The sequence below is a fragment of the Saccoglossus kowalevskii genome, chromosome 1 (assembly GCF_978046115.1).
Source record: "Saccoglossus kowalevskii chromosome 1, keSacKowa6.1, whole genome shotgun sequence".
NCBI lineage: Eukaryota > Metazoa > Hemichordata > Enteropneusta > Harrimaniidae > Saccoglossus > Saccoglossus kowalevskii.
Window position 1 is genome coordinate 6,964,059 of NC_140641.1, and position 20,362 is coordinate 6,984,420.

The 20,362-nt window shown below is 34.6% G+C and overlaps 1 protein-coding gene across 5 annotated transcripts in view; it reads left to right on the forward strand.

The window, feature by feature from the left end:
* The window catches only part of LOC100369640 (mitogen-activated protein kinase kinase kinase kinase 4-like), a 56,000-nt gene that overhangs the window by 18,992 nt on the left and 16,646 nt on the right, over positions 1-20,362 (forward strand). For all 5 annotated transcript variants that reach the window (XM_085498613.1, XM_085498618.1, XM_006823371.3 and 2 more), the window contains exons 3-11: positions 7,120-7,176; positions 14,867-14,911; positions 15,203-15,283; positions 15,483-15,593; positions 15,970-16,060; positions 16,149-16,334; positions 16,423-16,501; positions 16,609-16,775; positions 18,470-18,548. In XM_085498613.1, the coding sequence (XP_085354739.1) occupies positions 7,120-7,176; positions 14,867-14,911; positions 15,203-15,283; positions 15,483-15,593; positions 15,970-16,060; positions 16,149-16,334; positions 16,423-16,501; positions 16,609-16,775; positions 18,470-18,548 (896 nt within the window). The remainder of the gene's footprint in view (positions 1-7,119; positions 7,177-14,866; positions 14,912-15,202; positions 15,284-15,482; positions 15,594-15,969; positions 16,061-16,148; positions 16,335-16,422; positions 16,502-16,608; positions 16,776-18,469; positions 18,549-20,362) is intronic.

The following is a 20,362-nucleotide window of genomic DNA, read 5'->3' on the forward strand; positions in this document are numbered from 1 at the left end:
TGGCAACCAGTTAATGGTTAACATGAATAATGTCTGATATACCTTGTATTCTCAACTACTCATATTTAAAGAATTCTTATTTCAAGTTGTCAGGCATACTTCATGTAAATCAGTTAGGAGTATTTTGTGTTTGTATTGTAATGGTTCTGTATATTATATCTGCCACTAATAATAACAACAACAACATATTGAGCTTGACTTATATGAAGGCTAAAACAATAGAACTGGCCTTGAGACTATGATAGTGTGTATAGCTATACATATTAAACTTGATATGTTAGGAAGTCATGGTCATAGCAGTTAGGTCAACTGTTAATTCAAGGTCAAGTGCTTGACTATCCCAGTTTCAATAAAGTTTATTGCCTGTGAAATTTTGCTAAACTGACCCCCTACTTGTGCTGTTAATGTTTAAATTATTTGTAATTTTTGTTATGGCTGTGAATTGTGCTAGCTTTGTAGCAAGACATGACATGACTGCTGGAGCTAGAGAGTTGAGCTGTGAGTTCAGATACAGTCATCTGTCTATCCTAGAGTCTGTGTTTGTAACCTCCATAACAGAATCATCTAATTACTTTCATTGTTGCTATATCTATTTGTTTGTCCTGAAGGCCTAGGTTCCGCTTTCAGTTCTTTACAGCCAGTAACCTTGAAATATTGCCAATTAGTGCCTTGTTATTCCACTCATTGCTACTTGAAAGAATGCCAATATTATTGGTCTTCTGGCGTTTTTAGATAAGTTCATTCAAATTCCCAGGGTGTTAACAATCTAACCTCTGATCCTAGAAAACTAGTATCTCACTTGTAACCATTGTATCCTCATTTATCATTCCACAACTACAAGTTGTCAACTATGTCACATAATAACCCATGCACAGCTGATAAAATAGATGGCTTCCTCAGCCCTGTCTAGTCAGGCACCCTAGACGAGTCCAGTCTGGCACCCTAGCCTAGTCCAGCGCGGTACCCCAGCCAAGTCCAGCCGGGCACTTGTATTCTGGTCCACTGCAGTCAGCATTTCCAGCTCAGTCTAATTTTGTTTGCTGGTCCAATGCAGTCGGTTTTCCAATATCAAGTCAATTCATGTGCCCAATGCTTAGGTTAGGTGTCCAGGTCCAGTGCAGTCAGCCAGCCATCCCTTGTCAAATCAGGTACCTCACCTCTCAGCCTGGTCTATTCAGCCATTTTGACCTGGTCCACTCAGCCATTTTGACCTGGTCCACTCAGCCATTTTGACCTGGTCCATTCAGCCATTTTGACCTGGTCCATTCAGCCACTTTGACCTGGTCCATTCAGCCACTTTGACCTGGTCCATTCAGCCACTTTGACCTGGTCCATTCAGCCACTTTGACCTGGTCCAGTCAGCCACTTTGACCTGGTCCACTCAGCCACTTTGACCTGGTCCACTCAGCCACTTTGACCTGGTTCACTCAGCCACTTTGACCTGGTCCACTCAGCCACTTTGACCTGGTCCACTCAGCCACTTTGACCTGGTCCACTCAGCCACTTTGACCTGGTCCACTCAGCCACTTTGACCTGGTCCACTCAGCCACTTTGACCTGGTCCACTCAGCCATTTTGACCTGGTCCACTCAGCCACTTTGACCTGGTCCATTCAGCCACTTTGACCTGGTCCATTCAGCCACTTTGACCTTGTCCATTCAGCCACTTTGACCTGGTCCATTCAGCCACTTTGACCTGGTCCACTCATCCACTTTGACCTGGTCCACTCATCCACTTTGACCTGGTCCAGTCAGCCACTTTGACCTGGTCCACTCAGCCACTTTGACCTGGTCCAATCAGCCACCTAAACCTGGTCCAGTTAGCCAGTAGTTTTCACCTAGTGGTCATTACACTGTATTATTCATTTACCCACTGTCAAATACCTGAACTAAGGTCATTGCCCTCAGGTCTGGTTCTCCCCTACTGCGGTACCATGATACTTCCTGGTTACTGACTCACTACATAGAGGTGATACTGGACCATCTGTTCATGCAACCTTACTGTTTGTCAAATGTAAACGAACATTTTGTGTCTTACATGTATCACATGTGTCTGCATTGTTACCTCCATGGTTGTTGGAATGTGCTAATCTGTGACTGTACCATCTGCACTAATTCTTTCCTGTAATCTTCTGTTGTTATGGGGGTGGATGGTAAAAATTGCCCTACAATGTGTACCATGTATACAATTTGATGACATAATCTGACATCGCATATATTTTTCAATTTGGTGGAAGGTGCAGTGTTTATTCCGATTCACTCAGCAACCCGGCTTGCAGAGCATTAGGAAAGATGGTGTTTAGAAGACTTTCTCATTGTCACCTTATTTAATGAGTAGTTGACACATAGGATAAATATTACATTGTCAGAGTGCTCTCCCACATTGCAAGTATTCACAATATGCACTACAATATAACCATGGATGCAGAGTTTTGTTAAGTTCTAGTGTAGGCAGGAGGAGGTAGGAGGCTAAGATGTGCAACTTTTCTTTATAAGTCTTAAAAAATTTGTTATACATACACTTCTCTGATGTAATAATTTCGGTAAATAATAAACTTTGTCACAGGCTCCTAGTTTTACAATGTGACCAATGGTTAAATGATTCTAGAAAACAAACTTCTTCTTGAACATCGTTAAATCTATCAAAGCTATTTCAACTGTAAGGTCGCTTGTTAAGCGTTTTATTTCATTTTTTGGTAAATTAATTATTGTACCACAAATCATGTGACATGCTGTATTTATATATGGTATTGGTAGAAAATATCAGTAATACAGAAAAGCATACCCCCCGGTAGTTGCTGTCATGCAGCAAAATTGTCTCATTCAAATAATTTAATTTTTTGATATTCTTGAATTTAAGAATCCTGAAAATTATGTTGTTTAAGGAAGTGACAGTAACTGGATATCCTGATATGAAATAAAACTTAATTTTATTATGAAACTGACTTAGCATATTCTGAAAAACAGTTTCAGTACATAGTAATTATAGAGTGACTTAATTTCCATTCCATTAACCAAGAAGATAAATTTACATTGCTTGATAAAAATGTAGATGACTTCTTGACTTTGAGTTCCTAATAGCTGCTCATTTGCATAACTATTTCAATGTTTAAATGTGTACATGTGCACTGTATGTGAAGTTGTTATTGAATGATCAAGGCATAACAGGAATATTCTTAGTCCAAAGTAATTGTGAATTGCTCCAGGAGTGTGCATAACATGCAGTAATGCACGATAGACAACACTTATTGAACTTGTAGAACTTGCTGATGAACTAAATGTTTGTCCCTTAGAGCCTGACGAATATTGATTAAGCACCATTGTACTGTGCATTTACATTTACCAATAACACTTTTATTACAATAAAGATACCTACCATTTAACTAAAAGAGACAGAGAATTGCAGATACAAGCTGCAATGACAACCATTTGATTGGTTTCTGATTTCATAGACAAAGGTAGAATATGGGAAAACATCTAAACCTTTGTTATCCGCTATATATCACTCTCAACATGAATTCTTCTAGTATCTAGTATATTGTTTTGGTGAGTCGCTTCCCTTTCCTGAGCTACACTTCCTGGTTAATGGCCTCATGAGAAATCTCATTCTTGCTTTTCTTTCCAAAAGAAGTCCCTGAATATTAAAACCATGATCAGCCATGATTGTATCACCTCACTCAACCAGTTCAAGAAAACCACTGCTTATTGTAATAAATTTGTCAGACATTAGTATTGAATTCTTTGTTTTTATAAAACGTGTCAAAGGTTTAAATAAATGTTTTTTAATTTATGGTAAAATGCTACCTTTTTGCCAAAAACTGTAGGATTAAGTTAACTGAAAAAAAGATTAACTGCATTCAAAATAGTCATTCAGAAAATGCTTGTGTGTGTTTCCTCCTTTAGATATTTCTACAGTACACTGATCCAGCAAAAATGATTTATGATTTTATGTTTTTAGCTCCGCTGTCGACTTTATCGAGCGGAGCTTATCATATGAGCGATTGTCCGTCGTCGTCGTCGTCGTCCGTGTCAATGTTTTACTTTTTTGACTTCTTCTTGAAAACTACAAGCCTGAATGCTTTGATACTTGGTGTATATGTACCTTGGGTAGACCTCTCTTAGGTTTGTTCATTTCATGTTGATATCTTCAATTCTCTAATTTTGGTGAATATTTTTGTCATTTTTGGTAAAAAGTGATTTTTTTGACTTCTTATTAAAAACCGCAAGTGCAATTGCTTTGATATTACATATATAGGTACTACATGTGGACCTCTCTCAGATTTGTTCATTTTGTAATGATATCTTTAATTCTCTAATTTTGGTGAATATTTTTGTCATTTTTGGTAAAAAGTGATATTTTCGACTTCTTGTTAAAAACCGCAAGTGCAATTGCTTTGATATTACATATATAGGTACTACATGTGGACCTCTCTCAGATTTGTTCATTTTGTAATGATATCTTTAATTCTCTAATTTTGGTGAATATTTTTATCATTTTTGGTAAAAATTGATATTTTCGACTTCTTGTTGAAAACCGCAAGTCCAATTGCTTTGATACTACATATATAGGTACTACATATGGACCTCTCTCAGATTTGTTCATTTTGTGATGATATCTTCAATTCTCTAATTTTGGTGAATATTTTTGTAATTTTTGGTAAAAAGTGATATTTTCGACTTCTTGTTAAAAACCACAAGTCCGATTGCTTTGATATTACATATATAGGTACTACATATGGACCTCTCTCAGATTTGTTCATTTTGTGATGATATCTTCAATTCTCTAATTTTGGTGAATATTTTTGTAATTTTTGGTAAAAAGTGATATTTTCGACTTCTTGTTAAAAACCACAAGTCCGATTGCTTTGATATTACATATATGTAGTATCTCTACATGTGGACCTCTCTCAGATTTGTTCATTTTGTGATGATGTCTTCAATTCTCTAATTTTCTTGAATATTTTTGTAATTTTTGGTAAAAAGTGATATTTTCGACTTCTTGTTAAAAACCAATTGTTCAATTGCTTTGATATTACATATTTAGATACTACATGTAGACCTTTCTCAGATTTGTTCATTTCGTGATGATATCTTGGATTCTATAATTTTGGTGAATATTTTTGTCATATTTGGTAAAAAGTGATATTTTCGACTTCTTGTTAAAAACCAAAAGTTCAATTGCTTTGATATTACATATATAGATACTACATGTAGATCTTTCTCAGATTTGTTCATTTCGTGATGATATCTTCAATTCTCTAATTTTGGTGAATATTTTAGTAATTTTTGGTAGAAAGTGATATTTTCGACTTCTTGTTAAAAACTGTAAGTCCGATTGCTTTGATACTATACATATTGTTCATTTTCTGATGATGTCTTCAGTTCTTTAATTGAAATGCGCATTTCTAACAGCGGAGCTATCTCAGCCCATAGGCTGCTTGTTATGATTTATAATGTTTTGACTGGACGACTAAGCTGTACGCAATTATTCTAGTTTTTTCTGCTAGATTCTGCCAGCTATTCTTTGATCATTAGGCCCCTGTGCTCTTGCCATGTTCTGGCGAAAACCAGTAACTTGAAAGCCTGTAATTGATTTAGGAGAGATGCATGATGTGAAATTATTAACATTAACTAAGGAAATGCCTAGAGAATGTGTGTTAGAAAATGTTGTTTGATATATTCTGTTCAATTTATGGTAGACTTCTCTTCAATTGAATTCACTTATCTCTTATTAAATTTTGCTAAGACACTGAATTTAATGTACTCACTGACTGAATGAATCATCTTTAGCTCCGCTGTCGACTTTGTCGAGCGGAGCTTATCATATGAGTGATTGTCCGTCGTCGTCGTCCGTGTCAATGTTTTACTTATTCGACTTCTTCTTGAAAACTACGAGCCTGAATGATTTGATACTTGGTGTATATGTACCTTGGGTAGACCTCTCTCAGATTTGTTCATTTCATGATCATATCTTCAATTCTCTAATTTTGGTGAATATTTTGTCATTTTTGGTAAAAAGTTATATTTTCGACTTCTTGTTGAAAACCGCAAGTCTAATTGCTTTGATATTACATATATAGGTACTACATGTGGATCTCTCTCAGATTTGTTTATTTTGTAATGATATCTTCAATTGTCTAATTTTGGTGAATATTTTTGTCATTTTTTGTAAAAAATATTTTGAACTTCTTGTTAAAAACCGCAAGTCCAATTGCTTTGATATTACATATATAGGTACTATATGTGGACCTCTCTCAGATTTGTTCATTTTGTAATGATATCTTAAATTCTTTAATTTTGGTGACTATTTTTGTCATTTTTGGTAAAAAGTGATATTTTCGACTTCTTGTTAAAAACCACAAGTCCAATTGCTTTGATATTACATATATAGGTACTACATATGGACCTCTCTCAAATTTGTTCATTTCATGATGATATCTTCAATTCTCTAATTTTGATGAATATTTTTGTCATTTTTGGTAAAAAGTGATATTTTCAACTTCTTGTTATAAAACGCAAGTCCAATTGCTTTGATATTACATATATAGGTACTAAATGTGGACCTCTCTCAGATTTGTTCATTTCATGATGATATCTTTAATTTTCTAATTTTGGTGAATATTTTTTTCATTTTCGGTAAAAAGTGATATTTTCTTCTTGTTAAAAACCACAATCATTTATGGTGAAAAATGTTATTTTTGAATTCTTGTTGAAAACAGCAAGTCCCATTGCATTGATACTATGCATACCGGGGTATTGTTCATTTTCTAATGATATCTTTAGTTCTTTAATTGAAATGTGCATTACTAACAGCGGAGCTATCTCAGCCGAGAGGCTGAAAGTGTTTTACAAATACATATGGATTATGCCTCTTTGTATGTAGAGGCAGATGCAAATAAATTTTGTATGTTTGTAACTTTATCAATGGCAATATTTTTCACTTGAGTGTCTTTCTGTTTGAAAAAAAAATTTGAAATCTCTAACCCTATTTGTTACCATACAATATTTAGTTCTTTATATATATTACCAGGTAGTTCAAATGTTTTATATTTGTTTCAGTCAGTTCTACCAATAATGTACAATTTTAAAACCATCCATCCATCTTGTTCTGCTTTATTTAGGGTCGCCATGTGAAGACAGGTCAGCTTGCTGCCATCAAAGTTATGGATGTTACAGAGGTAGGTCAACCTAAACAGCTACCTGATTGAATTTTTCGCTTCATTTCTCTTTGCTATGCAGAAAGCAAACATTTAAGTAATGAAGCATAAAGCTGAATAGATAGTGACTTCTCATATTTGGCTCTGAGTAGAATTTAGAAACAACTGCTAGCTGGAGATTTTCAGTTATTAAACGATGGCGATTGTTGTAGCACACATGTGCCAGTTGTTGCGTTGGTAAACAACCCACCATGTTCTACTAAGAATTCAACATGGCAACAAGTATGTGTGTGAATCTGAGTGAAATGGATGTGGTATTCATGGGAACACACAGCTGATCATAATTCACCTACTGTAAAATACTTTATTGTCACTGTTTTTGCTGAAGGAATGTTTCGGTGGAAATCAAATCCAGTGAATATACCTATTTTCCTATGTTTTACATTCAACTCATCAAAAATCAGTGAAAATAAATTCCATACAAAACACCCAAAATATCTTTTCAACGAAAATTAATTCCAAAAAATAAATTATTTTACAGTATATAATGCTTGGGACCAAATCTTCTTATTCACTCTGATCTACACAACACTCAGTTTCTGCAGATATGTATTAACAACAATGGGATGCATATCTGTGCTTGTAACCACTGCTTGTTAAGTGGTGATTTGATACAAATAAAATGTAGTGCATTTCTGAAACTCAATAAATGTCTGCACATTTCCCCTAAAGCTTACACAAACTTATTATTTTGTGAGATTGGTGTGTTATTATTGCAATACTGGTATTAAGGTCGCAGCAATTGACCTAAAAAAAATGATCTGAGCTTGATACAGAGTTTTGAGACATGGGCCAGGTCTGCTTGAGTGTGTGAGTACTCTGATGGTGTGACCCTGGCTAATATGGGATAACAGAACCACACTGATGTACTCAGTAAGTCTATCCCCTCTGATCTTAATAGTACAGTATTTATATCCTTTGTCTGTGTTTCACTGAAATTGGTTCTTTATTCAAATTACTGCCGAGACCAAACAAGAGGTATGCTATCAACGCTGTATAACAAGTTTGGTCTATGCCAGTAATTGCTTGCATGTTTTACGGATTTGCTTTATAAGTATTATATCAATATTATGGTTTCCCAGCTGTGACACATAGATGCATCTGTCTAAATGTAGATACTGTCTGGCACCAGTGCTTTCTTGTTATATTATCAACTTTCTAATGCAATAATATTGCAGTATAGGGACTCTAATCACTATGTATGAAGGCATTTATAATTATAGTAGTTGAGGTGATCTGAATAAAAGTACAGAAAGCATACAATTACAAGTATGAAAGTGACATAAATACAGGATGTAACAGGATGTGTCTATTCGGTTCTGCCATGTCCTTTGATATGGAATGTATCACCTATTAATATTTGATTTATTATCCAATTATTGTTGAATTCTTTTTAATCATTCCATTCATTGTACTCCCCAGGATTGATTCGATTGGTTTTGGTGTTAATTGATCAATAATATATCCTTCTGTTTTAAGACAGTGTCATTGGGTATGATACAGTAATAATAAGGGAGGGACCCCATCACTTGTAACAGCCAATACATACACTACTTGGTGATAAAGTACACTAATTTGTTTGGTCAAAATTTGTGATCAGTGTGTTTTGAGAAGAAATGTGACTATTGACACTAATGTTTTTTTTTTTAAATAATTTTTTAACAAAGTGCACAGCATTCAAATCTGTTTTTCGTTTTATTGACCTTTGACCGACTGGTGGCCATTTTTGTCCTCATAATACCAAAAAACAATATTTGAACACGTTATTTAGTGGGACTTATAATTCGGTCTCTGTCTATCCAGAGTCGTATTTCAGTCCATGTCCATTCGGAGTTGTATTTCAGAACCCTGTGGACCAAATCTGTTCATTTTTTGCATGTGGGTAATAATACTTTATCAATTTTACTGATTCAATCCATAATGGCTGACTGGCAGCCATTTTGTTCAGTTTGTTCCATAATCAGTATGTGTTATTTAGTGCCATCATTTATACATTTTTTGTTGCCAGGATAACAGGATTGTTATCAATCCACATATGATCTCAGTGCAGTTCAATTTTGGTGTGGCTGACTTCTATATTTTTAGAAATATTGGTGACACTTTTGTAATTAGAGAATGTAACAATATCCTTTCTACATGTCAGTATGTGAAGTAGAAATGTGATACATACTATGTAATTGGATACAATTGGATACAGATAATCTGTTTTAAAGTAAATGTATACTGAGAATATGGAAATATAATAATACTTAAATTAAGGTAGAAACAAATTATATACAAGTTGTACTAAAAGATTATAATTATTTCAATTTATATCATGCTACCTACCCATATTTTTCGGGAAATCCAAAAGTTTATTTTTTGCAAAATAAGCTCAAAATTATTTGTTTATGCAAATTAGCCCTCTCAAGCTAACAATGTTGTAATTTTATTCACTTCCTTCTATGTAGTGAATGATTAGCAAGAAACTAAATTAGATGTCAGTTTTGCCTGCCATTCAACCCAGTAATTTTTTTTAGCCATTTACCAGAAACATCAATTTTTTTTAAATTATTTGTTTTTATTATTTAATTTTATTTATTTGTAGTTTATTAAGTACTTTAAAACATCAAGATACTCATTCTTGAGCTACTGAGACCTTGTTAGTATCATAAATACTCCCCACTATCTGGATTCAATATTTAGATAGTGCAGTATGTAATATCTCATATTAGCCAGGGTCACACCATCAGAATACTCTCACTCTAGCAGACCAAACTTCACACATTTTTAATAGCACTAAAAATCATAAATAACAATCAATCATTTTCCCATTTTGAAACCAGTTTTAGGTTGTGTGTGGATAATTTTGTTCAATCTAAGCATATTTACATACATTGATTATCATGGGACATTGAAAACATCATTTAGTTTTGAAAATCGGATTCATAATTTTATTATGGCAATTTTATTTTTGCTATTCACTCTGCAGTGGTTACAATTCAGTTACAGTGTCAGTTGTAATGTTGTTACATTATTACATCACTGACTTTGATAGTCATACTAGCAGTTGTGGGCAAGGTGTTGTAAAGTTTAACTATGTTCAAAAAGACTGGACGTTGATCTTTCATTTTATGGTTGCATGTTCATATATTCTGGCTGAATGAATGACAGAATTACCAAGTTTTGTTGATTGTAGTATGACACAACGATTGTTTTATACATGTATGTACACTATGCGTTGGATCTACTATGTAATTTGTAGTGAGTAGACTTGTGTGTCACAGTGCAGCAATAATAATGGCTGCCTTGGGACACTGATAACAGCTGTCATATGTCCTGCATAACCTTGTTGCACCAAGAAACTCATGACTACTAGAGTTGGTACTAGTATCCAAAGTGTTTCTCATATCCAAAGGATTTTTCCGGATATTTATAGTTTGGTTTCATTAATCCTATGTTTTGGTTCATGTGGCTGATCTCTGAAAGAATCCAAACACTTAAAAGGAACAGCTAATGAGGTCACTTTGTATGAACCATAACACATTGTATTTCCCTGTATTGTGGAGTTTGGAGGTAGTATTGCAGTTATGTGCTAAAATATTACCCATAATGCAGGGATTTGCCAAGATATTACCCATAATGCAGGGATGGATGTGCCAAGATATTACCCATAATGCAGGGATGTGCCAAGATATTACCCATAATGCAGGGAGGGATGTGCCAAGATATTACCCATAATGCAGGGAGGGATGTGCCAAGATATTGCCCACAATGCAGGGATGTGCCAAGATATTGCCCACAATGCAGGGATGTGCCAAGATGTTGCCCACAATGCAGGGATGTGCCAAGATATTACCCATAGTGCAGGGATGTGCCAATATATTAACCACAATGCAGGGATGCGCCAAGATATTACCCATAGTGCAGGGATGTGCCAAGATATTAACCACAATGCAGGGATGCGCCAAGATATTACCCATAGTGCAGGGATGTGCCAAGATATTAACCACAATGCAGGGATATGCCAAGATATTACCCACAATGCAGGAATTTGCCAAGATATTACCTACAATGCAGGGATGTGCCAAAATATTACCCACAATGCAAGGATGTGCAAAGATATTACCCACAATGCAGGGGTAATTAATTTCAGTCATAACAATCTCAAGATTTCACATTATGCTTCTTCATCACTGTTGGAATAGCTGACATCTTTGTAGTATGCTACTTGTGTGATGATATTTTCATCAAAATCTGCCAATAATTAATCAATTTAATATTAGTCAGTAGTCTGTGAATTTTTAAAAAAAAAATTCATTCTATTTTCTGAATGAAAATCAAATACTGTAAAATATTTTATTTCAGCTGGGAATGGAATTTATTTTCACTGATTTTTGACAAGTTAAATGTAAAATATAGGGGAAAAGGTATATTCGCTGGATTTATTTTTCACTGAAACATTCCTTCAGCAAAAATAGCGAAAATAAAAGTAATCATATAATGGCAAATTAAGGATAGGTTTCCATAGACCACATGAAAACACATTTCATTATTAAACACCCACTATAAATATTGTCAATTTTAATACCTTAACAAGTATATTGTACCGTAAGTTCCATAGCAAACAATGGTAAAATGCTCTAAAACTGACAAAACATGATATTTTCATTCCATTTTGTACATCAATTTTTTTTCCAGCAGAGTACAGTGACCCTGTATTTTTATTTCTTTTTCCTCATCAATGTTACACGAAATGTCACATATCTAAAAGACAATGACATTATTTTGACTATTTAGTTGCATTTTACAAGGTCATGGTCATTGTTTAAAATTTTAATATTTTATGCTTTGACCTCATCAAATAAACACTGTAACAGTATGCCTAGTGCTGGGTTTTAGGTTTCAATGTCCTGATGTGCACCAGTGGAAAGTTTCATAACATATCAGTTGTCATTTTTCTGATATGTTTAATTATGAACAGCTGCATAAGGGTTTGCAAATTTATTTATAGTTGATACAAATATGACCAGTCAGGGTCGGTGTCAAGGCAATGTTAAATGTTTCTGATAAATTATTGGTTATAACTATTTCAAGGATACCATTCATGGATACAGTTGTTGCTAAGGTGTAAACTGAATGATATTGGTATAAGCATACATGAATTTGGGGGTTAGGCAAAGTGAATGATAAAGTAACAGCAATTCTTTGTCGGGTCTTGTATGCAGTGAGTGTTTCTGTGGGACTGTAGATGGGTACCATCATATTGCACACTGGAGGCAATCTTTGCAAGTTATGCTGTAGGTTGACTCAAGATTTTCTTTGACAGTTTAAGCTTGGAGGTTTTACCATGCTTATCTGTGTCACCAAATTCATATGCAAATTAGCCACTTTGCTTGGGCATTTACCTATGGGAATTTACAGATATAATATAGTGTGAGGGCACTCTTCAATTATGTGATTCCTAACTATACTAGGTTTCCAATTAGAGAAACCTGCTATGTGTGCTGGTAAGGCAAATAATAAAACTGTCATGCTGAATTGACCTAGACTGAAATGCAACATGGTCTGTATGGTTATGTTGTTATGACAACTGGTCCTGCTATATTCACTACAAGTCTCTTGGTAATTCCCTACTATATTGCAATTAAATTGGCATGCATATGTACAATGCATTTTGTCAATGAGGTGTATCTATGAAGATACAAGTGGATACCACATTCTGGTTTATCTGATGCATTGTGGGTATCTTATTTCCTCTCTTGACTTCTTATAATCAAATTAACTGTAATTGTTGAAATGTACATGTCTAAACTATCTCGTTCAACAGATTTTTTTTGAGTGTTAGAAAATGTTTGTAATTGTTCATCCTCGACTCGAATCCGGATGCTAGGACAGTCACCTTGGTAACTATCTACAATACACCAATGATTTATTTATGTACTTTTTGTGGCCATGAACCCATTTCAGACAGACCATAGGCTAATGTTTGTATTATGTCTTTAGACTTAGGTGAATATTTGTATGTTTGCACAAACTCTGTGGGGACAGTGAAACTGTGAAGGGTGTGTCAGTCAACGGTGCATAGTATTGCTTAATGGTGTAACTTGCTGAAAAGTTGCTAGCATTAAAAACATGACAAGGTTAGCTGCAATATGATGACAGGTGCTTTGAACAACCCAGTATGATGGTTGTATCGAGAGCATGCTAGACTAAATATATGTACTGTGCTGTTTCTAATTGCAGTTTATTTCCATGGACAATTCAAAACCTTTGCCATGCTTAGTTATTGTTTTCCTTTTTATTTCCTGACTACAGTTGCTGCCTGTGTACCAAAGTGGAAACATCAGTATTCTGCTCTGATTGGCTAAAACATGGATGTGTCAATATTCTGTTCTGATTGGGTAAAACATGAATATGCCAGTATTCTGCTCTGATTTGTTAAACATGGATGTTTCAATATTTTTCTCTGATTGGCTAAAACATGGATGTGTCAATATTTTTTTCTGATTGGCTAAAACATGGATGTGTCAATATTCTGCTCTAATTGGCTAAAACATGGATGTGTCAATATTCTTTTCTGATTGGCTAAAACATGGATGTGTCAATATTCTGCTCTAATTGGCTAAAACATGGATGTGTCAATATTCTGTTCTGATTGGCTAAAACATGAATATGCCAGTATTCTGCTCTGATTTGTTAAACATGGATGTGTCAATATTCTGCTCTAATTGGCTAAAACATGGATGTGTCAATATTCTTTTCTGATTGGGTAAAACATGAATATGCCAGTATTCTGCTCTGATTTGTTAAACATGGATGTTTCAATATTTTTCTCTGATTGGCTAAAACATGGATGTGTCAATATTCTTTTCTGATTGGCTAAAACATGGATGTGTCAATATTCTTCTCTGATTGGCTAAAACATGGATGTGTCAATATTTTTCTCTGATTGGCTAAAACATGGATGTGTCAATATTTTTCTCTGATTGGCTAAAACATGAATATGTCAGTATTCTGTTTTGCCATTTATTGCCATACATGACTGGAAGACCATGACTTGTATTTGCTTTTTGCCAAATAGTTCTGCAGAATTAGGATATCCTGACAGTCATATCTAATCCATGTATACATGTTTCATTAACAACCAAGGCTGATCAGATATCCCAAGCAACTTGGATGCTTAAATGAAAAAAAAAATCAAACGTTGTTCCCATTCCATGTTTGATTTGTGAGAATGTTGTAGAAAGGAGGTCACTGGCTTTCTTTCAAGGTTTGTTGGTTAAAGTAATAAACTAAGTCAGCAGTGAGAGACAGTTCCTATCAATCACAAACATTCCTAGTATTATGTACGTGTTGCATAATGCCAAGTCATTTGCCATAGAATAACATTATTGTTTCATATAATATATGATAAAATAATCTCTTCTAAAACTAAAACTTCAGAACATTTTAAAGGGATGAGTGCTTAGTCGAGCACTGTCCCTCAAAAAATGATCAAACGGACAGTTTTTGTTGAGCAACATGTATGTGCCAGTTTGAAACAATATTACATTTTTTGGGGGAAAATAAATAATTGTTGCATGCAATGAGTTACGTTCAAATCTCCACAAAAATGTGACATAATTGCATATATCTCTACAAATCTCATGTTGATTCATTCTACTTACAGGAAGAAGAAGAGGAAATCAAATTAGAAATCAATGTATTAAAAAAGGTAAACATCCATAGACTTATCTGTTGTAATTTTCAAGTTGAATGACCATAAGCTTGTTACCACAGGTCTAGTTGGTTATAGATAGCTGCTACAAAAGACACCTAATTGTACTGTTGTGTACAGTAACTTTTAACTCGCATTAAAATTCTTGTTTTTACCTGCCCTTGCAATTAGTTGTTGAGTTGCCAGAGAAAAAAACAGATTGTGACTGTCAATATTGAACAATTGATAAATGTAGACTGAAGATAATACACTAATAATATAATATAATAAACTGTATTTTTTTCACAGTACTCGCACCACAGAAATATTGCAACTTACTATGGTGCCTTCATCAAGAAAGGAATCCGTGGTCATGATGACCAGCTATGGGTAAGCTCCTAAAATATATATTTATGGTATGTTGATAGATTTGCTGGTTGTAAGGCCATTCCTGAGTGACTGCTCACAAAATGGGTTCATATGAATGTGAATAATCCCCTCCCCTAGTATGTCTGATATTGTAATATAAAAAACAACCTGTGTCAATACTTATTCTACTTACTTGGTCTGATTTATGATATTATTTCAGCTTGTTATGGAGTACTGTGGAGCCGGATCAGTGACAGATTTGGTTAAAGCAACCAAGGGCAATGCATTAAAAGAAGAATGGATTTCCTATATATGTAGAGAAATACTTAGAGTATGTGTCATTTTGTCACCTTTCCCCCATGACCTACCTTTTTTTTGCAGTTCCAAACAATACTGTGTTACTCTAATGAACCATAGATCATGAATGAACTAGTACTTCTTAAGGATTTTAAAATTAAAGAAAGCTGCGAGGACTGATAAATTGTTTAATATGACCAGACATTTTGGACAAAGTATATTCTTTCAATGATAGATACAAATAGTGAGAGGTTATAGAAAAATAAAACACATGTTATGACTGGAATAATAGAATATTACAAACACGTTGCAGTACTACAAAAAATAAACTTATAGAATCAACTGTACTCCTTGACGATACTTGCGAGTGTTACTGTTAATTTTCATGTCACTGTCTTCACTTTCTCTAGGGTCTCAGTCATTTACATGCTCACCACGTTATACACAGAGATATAAAGGGCCAGAATGTTTTACTCACAGAAAACGCTGAAGTCAAATTGGGTAAGAAATATTTATTATTGTTAGGATTATTCATGATTTTTTTAATAACTTCATGAAATATTTTCTAATACCTATTCTATGTTTCCAGTTGACTTTGGTGTTAGTGCCCAGTTAGATAAAACAATTGGAAGAAGAAATACATTTATTGGTACACCATATTGGATGGCGCCAGAGGTCATAGCTTGTGATGAAGATCCAGCGGCTACGTACGACTACCGAAGTGATATATGGTCACTAGGTATATCAGCATTAGAAATGGCGGAAGGAGCACCACGTAAGTATGACTCCCCCCTCTAACATTGTTGATGTCAATTAGTATATATGTATTTTGATTAAATATCATGGTAACTTGTTTTTTGCAGCGCTGTGTGATATGCACCCGATGAGGGCGCTGTTTCTCATTCCAAGGAATCCGCCTCCAAGGCTGAGGTCAAGGAAATGGTAAGTTACGAAATCTTAGGAAGTTTTGATCGTTAACATGAAGCTGTTTCAAACTCTATAGTGATCAAAATTAATGAATTTTTAATTGTCTTGATTTGTTTTAACAGGTCAAAAAAGTTTCACAATTTTGGAGACCAGTGTCTTGTAAAGGACTATACTAAGAGGCCAAACACAGACCTACTATTAAAACATCCATTTATACGTGATCAGCCAACAGAAAGACAAGTTCGAATACAGTTAAAAGATCACATAGACAGGACGAAAAGGAAGCGAGGTATGTACGCTTTACATAGTGTTGATATGATGTGAGGTTTTTCACATGACAGTAAAGCTGAGTTTCGGCTAACTAGTTGCTTAGCTACCAACATGTATGTAATTGACATTGACATATTTCCGGTCATTATGATTATGCAGTATTAGAATGATATTTTATTTAATAATACCATGTTTAGTGATTTTGTGTTGTAGGCATCTAGGTTACCTGCAGTTTACAAAATGTTCATAAGATATAAAATATGCAGTTTTCATTTACACGTGAAATGAAACAAGATTTTTGTATCCAAACATAGAGCTTTTTTCAGTTTTCAGTTTGTGTGTCAGTTTTAAAATTCACTATTGACATATTTTTTAGCTCCGCTGTCGACTTTGTCGAGCGGAGCTTATCATATGAGTGATTGTCCGTCGTCGTCGTCGTCCGTGTCAATGTTTTACTTTTTTGACTTCTTCTTGAAAACTACAAGCCTGAATGCTTTGATACTTGGTGTATATGTACCTTGGGTAGACCTCTCTTAGGTTTGTTCATTTCATGTTGATATCTTCAATTCTCTAATTTTGGTGAATATTTTTGTCATTTTTGGTAAAAAGTGATATTTTCGACTTCTTGTTAAAAACCGCAAGTGCAATTGCTTTGATATTACATATATAGATACAACATGTGGACCTCTCTCAGATTTGTTCATTTTGTAATGATATCTTTAATTCTCTAATTTTGGTGAATATTTTTATCATTTTTGGTAAAAAGTGATATTTTCAACTTCTTGTTAAAAACCGCAAGTCCAACTGCTTTGATACTACATATATAGTACTACATGTGAACCTTTCTCAGATTTGTTCATTTAGTGATGATATCTTCGATTCTATAATTTTGGTAAATATTTTTGTCATTTTTGGTAAAAAGTGATATTTTCGACTTCTTGTTAAAAACCACAAGTCTGATTGCTTTGATATTACATATATAGGTACTACATGTGGACCTCTCTCAGATTTGTTCATTTTGTGATGATGTCTTCAATTCTATAATTTTGGTGAATATTTTTGTCATTTTTGGTAAAAAGTGATATTTTTGACTTCTTGTAAAAAACCAATAGTCTGATTGCTTTGATATTACATATTTAGATACTACATGTAGACCTTTCTCAGATTTGTTCATTTCGTGATGATATCTTCGATTCTATAATTTTGGTGAATATTTTTGTCATTTTTGGTAAAAAGTGATATTTTCGACTTCTTGTAAAAAACCAATAGTCTGATTGCTTTGATATTACATATATAGGTACTACATGTGGACCTCTCTCAGATTTGTTCATTTTGTGATGATATCTTCAATTCTCTAATTTTGGTGAATATTTTTGTCATTTTTGGTAAAAAGTGATATTTTCGACTTCTTGTTAAAAACTGCAAGTCCGATTGCTTTGATACTATACATATTGTTCATTTTCTAATGATGTCTTCAGTTCTTTAATTGAAATGTGCATTGCTATCAGCGAAGCTATCTCAGCCGATAGGCTGCTTGTTTTTTTTTGTGAATTATAATAATAACTGTGGCAAACAAAAGAACGGTTATAAATTGAGTTACCTTTCTGTTGCAGGTAAACGCTCAGTAACATAGCAACCAGGGAACTCAAAACTTTATTTTGACATGGTGTCTTTTTGTTGATACTAATTACTGCATATTTGCTGTACTTACAGTTGATGACTCAACCGATTATGAGTACCATAGCAGTGAGGATGAAGGCGATGATGAGGTCGCTGACCAGGGAGAACCAAGGTAACTTACACTCATATATCGAGAAGCGTTGCATTTCAATGAATCTTGGGATAAGTTTAGGTTTGATACATCCATAAATTAGACAACTTCAAGATGTCTCAAGAACCACCTAACAAATTTTAATGAAACCTGGTACATGGTAAATAGGTTTGCATAAAATATCCAATTTTTAGCAATTTGAAAGATATTGTAAGATCCACTCACTCGTTCTATGAAACATTTGGTACGTAGATGCTCCTATAATTATCTAATTTACATATGTTTTTAGTGGTTCTACTGATATCTCAAAAACTGTCGAACAGACATAAAATTCATTCCACAGAAAAATAGTGTTAATTTACATTGATAAGTTACTGGACTGAGATGTTATCGCTGAACTAGTGATAAAGTTCCCCGTTCATGCTTCCAGCTTAACAGGTTGACCTTTTTATTAGTCCCCGTTCGGACGTAGTCCGAAAACGGGGACTTATGTTTTGTCCTGTGTGCGTCCGTGATCACCTGTATCTCGAACATGCATGGACCGATTAAGTTCAAACTTCACTCATACATCACACATTATATGGGACATATGCGCATGCATTTTTTTCATGATCTGATTAACGATAGCCGAATAGTGGCCATTTTAAGGCCGAAAATGCATCAAAATCGCATTTTTTTCACCATTCCGGACCCGGATCTCAGTTATGCATGAACAGATTTTGTTCAAATTTGGTACATACATTAAACATAATAGGACCTTGATGCACGTCATTTTTTTTTTTTGGATCGGGTTTAAAATGGCCGACTGGCGGCCATTTTGTTTTAAAGAATTCAGTTCTGGATCCGTATCTGAGACATGCCTGGATTGATAGAGTTCAAACTTCACACACACACAAGGTACATCATGTCACAAATATGTATGTGCATTTGTTTCCTGATCTCATTAACGATGGCCAAATGGCGGCCGCTTTAAGGCCGAAAATGCATTGAAATCGCACATTTTAACCATTCCGGACCTGGATCTCAGTTATGCATGGACGAATTTTGTTCAAATTTGGTACATACATTAAACATAATAGGACCTTGATGCACGTCATTTTTTTTTTCGGATCAAGTTCGAAATGGCCGACTGTTGGCCATTTTGTTTTAAAGAATTCAGTTCTGGATCCGTATCCGAGACATGTCTGGATTGATCAAGTTCAAACTTCACACACACATGGTACATTGTACATCATGTCACAAATAGATATGTGCATTTGTTTCATGATCCGCTTAACAATAGCTGAATGATGGCCATTTTAAGGCTGAAAATGCATCAAAATCGCGTATTTTCACAATTCCGGAACCGGATCTCAGTCATGCATGGATGGATTTTGTTCAGATTTAGTACAATGTGTTGTACATATACAGGTGCATTTCGGTCATGATCTGCTTTGAATGTATATGTCACTCAAATATGAACGGAACGGGGACGTGTCATTGACAATGACTTAAAATAGTAATCTATCAAAAAGCAGGCTTTACTCGTTATGTTGTCATGATGCATTTGGCAATAGATCGATTAGTTGTCAGTTGGGTTGTTTATAAGGCAATCGTGACCTATAGGGTCTCACTCAAGCAATGATTATATGGAGGACGCCCTCTTGAGTTGATATTGTAAAATCTCATCATAGCAATTACATGTACAATTGAGAGAAGACGAGATCATTTCAAGATGAGTTGGCAGTGATTACCTCCTGAATTGAGTGTATTGTTACTTATAGTGTATATATATTAAGAATGAACAATCTCAGAGATTTCGCAATTGTATTTTTTTGTGTGAATCAAAATATCAG